We start from the raw sequence: 7,787 nt of genomic DNA, 5'->3' as shown, positions 1-7,787 counted from the left end.
AAACCTCAGCCTATTTTGCCATAATTGTTTCATATCACAGGCATGTCAATGGAGAAAGGGTTTAGGGTTGGGGCTTATTGCTACCATGAGGACAACATAACAGATACTTTAGGAGACGATAGATAGCCGGAATGAGAGATAACACACATAATGCATCCATTCAAACTGAGATGTGTCAGGGCCGACGTGCATACTTGATTCTTTAAAGCAGGAAGTAATTGGCGCAAACCAGTCTCTGATCCACATGCCAGGTTCCCCCTCAGTCCCGCGCGCTGCTAGCTACAGCCATGACGTTGTGGGTAAGTACACGCCTATCCTATTAACCACACACTCAGGTACCCACGCATGCATTCATGCATGCATCCATCCATCCATCCATCCATCCATCCATCCATCCACACACACACACACACACACACACACACACACACATACATTCATACATACGCACGCACGGGTATGTATTAAATTAACTTCTTGATCGAAACCAGAAGTAGGTATAACATAACGTTTGTTTAATTTCAAGATTTTATTTTGCATCTACTTCGGGGCTTCATTTCGTTTGCATTCTGGGTTCACAATCAAAGAATGGTGTAAAAATGGGAGAGACATACATTTGGGATGTATCAGTTGCAGCAACAGATTTTGTGCTGTCAGATATGTCGACAGGACATGGTAATCAGCAAAAACCGCTGTCATATTGGTCAGTAGAGAGATTGTTATATGACTCCAAAATTTGATGATAACTCTAAAATTTGAGGAAAATGATAAGTCATATATTTTTCAAAACCTTAATGCGTGACAGAGAACAGGGAAATGTTGTAAATTGTTTACAGTTTGATTGACAGTGATTGTGCGTCGCGTCTGTCAGAACAGCCTTTACTTTCACAGGGAAAATTGAGCATGTAATCAGCATGTAACATTTACTTCGTGATTGTGGCCCACTTATTGCTATATTTGATTTGTGCCAGATTCTTTAAACTTCAGGAAAGAGAGATCTATCTCGGGTCCGACTAGTGAGTGAATGAGTGAATTTAGTTTTTCACCACACTCAGCAATATTCCAGCTAAGTAATATCGACTCTGGACCAAACAATGCACTGATCAACAACGTGAGCATCGATCTGCATTACTGTGTGTCACCCATGTCAGCAAGCCTGACCAGCTGATCCCGTTAGTCGCCTTTTACGACAAGCATAGGTTACTGAAGGCCAATATTCTAACCCGAACCTTCAGGGTCAGGTCTATATACAGTAGAGTAGAAAGTAGAAGTTGGCATGGGGATGTCATATCTAAGTCAATATTCTGGAATGTGAGGTTTGGTTTTAAACCTCGGGGCGGCGATGTAACCTAGTGGTTAAAGCGTTCGCTTGTCATGCCACAAAATCTGGGTTGAATTCCCCACATGGGTACTGTGTTTGAGGCCCTTTTCTGGTGTCCCCCTCCGTGATATTGCTGGAATATTGCTTAAACTGAACGCTTTGACCAAAGGCTACTCCACCGCTCCATACTTTTGAGATGTCTGAAGCACATGTTTCACCTGCACATTATTGCATGCATGGATATTATGGTCTATTTCGCTATAGCCACCACTGGTAAATACACCCATACCAACTATAATCAAACGTCTTGAACAGCAGTACTATAAATAATGATTACTACTTTCAGAGTGGACTTGTGCAGGATTTGCATTTGTGTCAAGTTTCATCACAACTTGATAGTGATTCCTTAACAGTCTTAAAATGTTAGAATTGTGTTCAAGGGTTTCTGTGAAGAAATATAACTGAGTCCATAGCCTATTGAGAATGATAACTACTTTCAGATTGGACTTGCGATACCCATGTGGCTGATGGTGATCCTGGTGTCATCAGATGGATCATCACTTGATTGTCACCTCTGCAGTTGTTTCGAAACAAAGGATGAAGTCATTGCAGATTGTTCAAATAGATCCCTACCATCAGTTCCAGGTTACCTCCCATACAATATTACAGAGCTGAGACTGAGTCATAACAGAATGACAAGTATTGGCAAACAACTGAAGAAGTATAGCTCTTTGAAACGTCTGGATGTGTCATTCAACGATTTCAAAAGGTTTGGGAGAAACGACTTTGTTGGACTAACAGAGTTAAACGTTCTGGTGCTCAGCCATAATCAACTATCCTTGTCCAAAAGTGTTTATCCAAAAGGACTGTTCCGGTTCCAGAAGAAACTGAAGGTTCTGAAAATGGAAAATAATTCTCCTGTAGAATCTGAAGGATATCTTGATAATTCACAAGCAGAAATATATTTGCTTCAGTACCCAAGTGGAACTTTCCAGGATCTGGTATCCCTCCAGGAACTTTACATTGATGGGCTGAAGAATCCAATGTTTGGAGAAGGCTTTAAATACACCAACATCACAAGGCTTACGATTGGAGGAAACTGCTACATGAGGGACATTTCAAACGAAACATTCCGCTATTTAAAAAGAGTAACACAATTAGACATTTCAAATTGTGAAGTAACCGATATTGGTCAATCTGCATTTGAGCCCCTCCAAAACATTCTTACGTTAGACTTGTCCCACAATTCCGATCTTGGATTAGACAAGGCTTTTGCTAGTTTGTACAGTCTTCAGAATTCTTCACTGAAAATTCTAAGAGCAAATACGCTGCGGAGATATCGAGGTATCGGCATTCTCGTAACTGTGGAACACGTTAAATACATGTCTGGTATGGTTCTTGAGGAATTACACATAGATGAAAACCGGATAGAATTACTGGATCCTCGAGTACCCGTTCTCCTACCAAAAACCCTGAAAGTTTTTTCAATGCGAAAAAACATGTTTTATTTTGGTTTGTACTTTCTAACAATGACATCAATGACCAACCTGCAGATTGTGGATACTTCTTCAAGTCATTTGTCTTACGTTAATCCATTTTCTGTATATGCAGAACTTGCTTCTTTCCTCACTGATGGAAAGCCTCATCTGTCTGATAGTGACGCATCACCACCTCATGAAGGTTGCATTTCAATTTACTCTGTCGCCAACTGGAACAAAGACGATTTTCCTCTCGTTAGAAATGCTCTTGTTGGTGACATGCCGTGGTCAGGCAATTACACCTTCTACCTACCACCAAATCTAACACATGCAAACTTAAGCAACTCGAAACTGAGTTTCACCCTCCATAGAATGTCATTTGGTAAGAACAGACTAAAGGTGTTGGATTTGTCTTATAATTTCTTTTCACAGTGGTTTGGACCAATTAGCGGGTTCCATCATCTGGAAATAGTGGATGTATCGCATAATTATTGTAATTTGATGTACAGACATTTCTTTGATGATTTTGTTTCCTTGAGAATACTGAATATAAGTTCCAATTATCTTGGCTATACATTACATAACGAATCATTCCGTAAACTATTCAAGCTTGAACATCTGGATCTGTCTAATAACAATCTGAATGCTCTTCCGAGGGACATTTTCGCGGGCTTAGAACGTCTTCAGTTCTTGAGTGTTGGGTCTAACTATTTAAATATGTGGAATGCCAACATTTGGGACCTGAGAAGCTTGGAATTTTTAGATTTATCCGATAATCTCTTTGAGGAGCTCGATGCAACATTTACAAATCAATTGGACAACAGTGGGAGCAAAGGACTGAAAATGAGGCTTCATAAAAACCCATGGAAATGCACATGTGAGACACTGAGCTTCTTGAAGTGGCTGGACACTAAACGAAGTAGTGTTTATGATCTTCAGGACCTACTCTGTACAGGGTCAAATGGTGACCAGAAAAACATGACCAACCTACATGACATCATTATGGAACTGGAGAAGAGCTGTGCATCCTACATTGGTGTTGTGATTGGGGTGCTCAGTCTCATCATGCTGGTCCTGATATTTACCGTGACGGGCATCGTGTACAGATACAGGTGGAAACTGAGGTACCTCTACTACGTTGCCCGTAACCGACACAGAGGCTACCTGCCTGTAGAAGAGGAGGATCAGGAGTTCGAGTTTGATGCCTTCATATCCTACGCTGATGAGGACCGTGAACTTGTAGTTAGGAAAATGAGGCAGAGGCTTGAAGAGATGCAAGGTCTAAAGCTCTGTATTCATCACCGAGACTTTCTCGTTGGAGAAGCTATTGCTGCCAACATCCTAAACGCTGTACAATCCAGCAGGAAAACGGTGATTGTCCTGTCGAGACACTTCTTGAGGAGCTACTGGTGTAAGTACGAAGTGGAGATGGCTAAGATGGAGAGTATCTACACGGGACGGAACATCCTGCTGGTTGTTGTCTTGGAGAACATCCCTGTGAAGGACCTGCCCCCTGACATTGTGGAGTTGATGTGTCAAGATTCCTATGTAGAGTACACTGATGATCAGGATGGTCAGGAAATGTTCTGGCACAATCTGGAGCGAGCAATACGCAGGGTGTAACGTGCTGTTTTTTAAAGTCACCACTTTTACAGTGTACATTTCTATGTATATTCCAACATTTTCTGTTCTTTAGCAAATTGTTTCTTCTTCCGATCTAACAATACAATAGTTCAGTCTCAAAGTGTGTGCGTGAGTCCAGAGTAAAGCTATTTTCAACTATTGATTTTATAAATAAAACGGGGGCAAGTAAATTCAATGCGTTGATCTTCACATTTTGATCACACCTAAGAATGAAGAACTTTCGTAAAGACCTTTCTGTTTTGTAAAACTCAGAAACCACTTCGCAAATAACACTAGATTTAATCAGTAATGTCTATTTTAATCCCAAATCCTATGAAAATATGTTGTGGAAATAGTGAGATTCAATAGAAAAGTTCCGTATTTTGTTATATTGTATGTCTAGCCGCAGCCAGGTGATAGTGATAGTTTGTTAGACGAACCTCTTTCCTCTTCCAGTCCCGACAATAACGCTTAACGTCGCACTGGGCGCGAAGAAAGGAGACTTTTATTAATGCACGATTCGTTAAGAAATGACAAATATTTAAAATATTTCTGTGTGAAGACCATGGGCAATGCCGGAGACTTATGTAAATGTTTTCTGTTTTGAAATTGCTATCAATGACTGCTTATGTTTATTGCTGTGCATTTGGGTATGTGAGTATTTTCTGTTTTCATATTGCTATCAGTGACTGCTTCTCTTTATCACTGTGCATTTGGTGGAACATATGTGTGGTAAGTAATTATGAAAATAACACAAAGTATGCTTGTAAGTTCCTACTTTTGTACTTAGCTCAAGGCTCCAGATCATCCAGTCACTTTCAGCTGCTTCACTTTCAGAAATAGCACCATCACCATCGCGTTTGCTTACTCCATGTGTTCTGTTGGTTGCTTTTGTCGCCTCTGCGCTCTTATAATCACCCGTGAAGGTCCCGGGGTAGAATAGGCCTTCAGCAACTCATGCTTGCCATAAAAGGCGACTATGCTTGTCGTAAGAGGCGACTAACGGGATCGGGTGGTCAGGCTTGCTGACTTGGTTGACACATGTCATCGGTTCCCAATAGCGCAGATTGATGCTCATGTTGTTGATCACTGGATTGTCTGGTCCAGACTCGATTATTTTACAGACCGCCGCCATATAGCTGGAATATTGCTGAGAGCGGCGTAAAACTAAACTCACTCACTCACTCTTATAATCAGTGACAGTTTGCTTTGTGGGGCTATGTGAGTCAGCTACCGATATCTGACCTTGAGACTGGTGCCTGCCTTGCATGTATATAGCTCATCCACTCAATCTCTCACTTTTATAATAGGACAATCACCATTGAGATTGCTTACTCCATGTGTTCCCTTAGTGGTTTTGGGCGAATTTGCGCTCTTACATCTAGTAGCAGGTTGTGTTTATGGGGCTTTGTGAGTCAGCTTATCGATATCTGCACTGGAGTCTGATATCTGCGTTGTATTGTACATCGATAATCACAATTTCAGTTGAGCAGACGTTAGTGTTCACTTGAAAAAGCTCCTCGAGGAATGCTGTTACATATCCGAACCAACTCTTGTCTCATTTCAGTCAGTGGCTGATTGTAAGCGTGGCGGAAACCTTTTCAACTGACGTTCATTTATTTTATTTTATTTTAAGTAGTTTCTTTTCCCCGTTAGTATACATGTTCAGGTGAAGGTGTTCGATGTTATACTGTAAATAGTTATGTTTTGCACACAAGTGGGTTTCTGAGGTTAACACCAATTATCATGACATGTTCATAGATACATATATATATTTCATCATATCGTGCTGTGTTATTTGTTCGATACATTCAGCCATTAATCTGACTTCTTCAACGCTACCTGCGTTTGTGATTCATTATCAAACCCGTTCTGGTTATGAGTGTAAGATATTTTAGTGTCATGTATCTGTTCTGTAACAAGATTAATTCTGGCTTGTAATACCGCAATCAGCAGTGACGCTAAACGATATCAACGCGTATTACCCTTTAGATAAATCTGAGGTCTTTTCTTATTGGTTAAAAGCCAATACAATGTTCAAACATCTGACGGGTAGTGTGAATCCTGCTTATCTATTTGTGATCAAGTCTTGTTACTTCATTAGTGTGACAACAATGACTTGTGTTCTCCTGTAATGATTGCATGTTGCCATATGAACCTCAGCTCGTCCTCGAGCGAGAACAATAACACTGTTTCTGTCTAACAGCAAAACTCATTACCCAAGCAATTATAAAAATAATTTAATATGTTTTGAATAAAAGTAATAACGAGATATTGATGAAAACATTTTCTATTGTTATTATAAACCAACTGCTGACATATATGAGTTGTTTTCAAAATATGCCAACATTTAGTTCTCATGAAATGACAAAATGAAATGACTGAAAAGTTATTTTTTTATTCTTTAAATAGCATCATATGCTATTGCTCTTTCTAAACATAAAAAATAGGCCTTAATTGCAATTATACTTTTTTAAAAATTTGTTGTTTTCTCAAATCACCAAATTTACATTTCTTTCCCGTAACAACACTTTAGATGATGTAACATGATATAAAAATGATATTTCTAGCAATATTGTGTGACAGACATGAAGATAAGCTTAGATTGTTTGTATATCCACCTAAATGCTTGAATTTGCATGGATTTCTTTGCTTAAATAGATTTGTATTTATGCTTTCTAGAAATCACACATAGAACTTAGTTTCCATTTTGTTTTTTTCAGCAAAACCTCACCCAAGAAAATGTTTTATTACATTAATGGTATTGAAAACATTCATACTTATTGATACAATATTTTAATATGATTATTTAAAACCTTAAAAAAATACAAAAAATATTGTTGTTGCGGGAAAGATACGCTTGTTACAGGAAAGACAAAAAAATGTTGCTTAACAATCTGTTTTTCACATTAAATAAATATCAATATATTGAACCAAAAGTGTGAGTTTACACTGGTTTACACCTAAGAATATATTAAGACATATGCATATATTATACAAATATCCCCTGTGAACTGCTGTTATTCTTTACGGTAACATACACGTTCTTTACAGTAACAGAATTAATTCTTTACTGTAACGGTTGCATTCATTGTAGTTAAATCAGTATGTAGATCCAGCAAATGCTGTTAATTGTATACACATAAGGTAGAGAATAATATTCATGTAGTGATCACTCCTAAATGGGGTAAAATATTAGTAAAAACTTGAACATGATAATAACAGTAACAGATATATTCTTTCCCGTAACAATTACCATTCTCTACTGTAACAGTCTGAGGGGGAAAATGTCACTTATCATCTCTTTTTCACATTGTATAAACATAATATATTGAACCAAAAGTGTGACGGGTTCACACCTAATA

At 38.7% G+C, this 7,787-nt stretch overlaps 1 protein-coding gene across 1 annotated transcript; it reads left to right on the top strand.

Moving 5' to 3' along the window:
• The first annotated feature begins 287 nt into the window (after positions 1–287).
• Positions 288–4,422, top strand: LOC137268712 (toll-like receptor 4). The gene is made up of 2 exons (XM_067803309.1): positions 288–299; positions 1,822–4,422. Exons 1-2 carry the CDS (start codon positions 288–290, stop codon positions 4,420–4,422), a joined length of 2,613 nt encoding a protein of 870 aa, XP_067659410.1.
• The last annotated feature ends 3,365 nt before the right edge of the window (positions 4,423–7,787 follow it).

Source organism: Haliotis asinina, chromosome 16 (assembly GCF_037392515.1).
Source record: "Haliotis asinina isolate JCU_RB_2024 chromosome 16, JCU_Hal_asi_v2, whole genome shotgun sequence".
Lineage (NCBI taxonomy): Eukaryota > Metazoa > Mollusca > Gastropoda > Lepetellida > Haliotidae > Haliotis > Haliotis asinina.
This window is presented reverse-complemented; position numbering and strand designations above follow the sequence as displayed.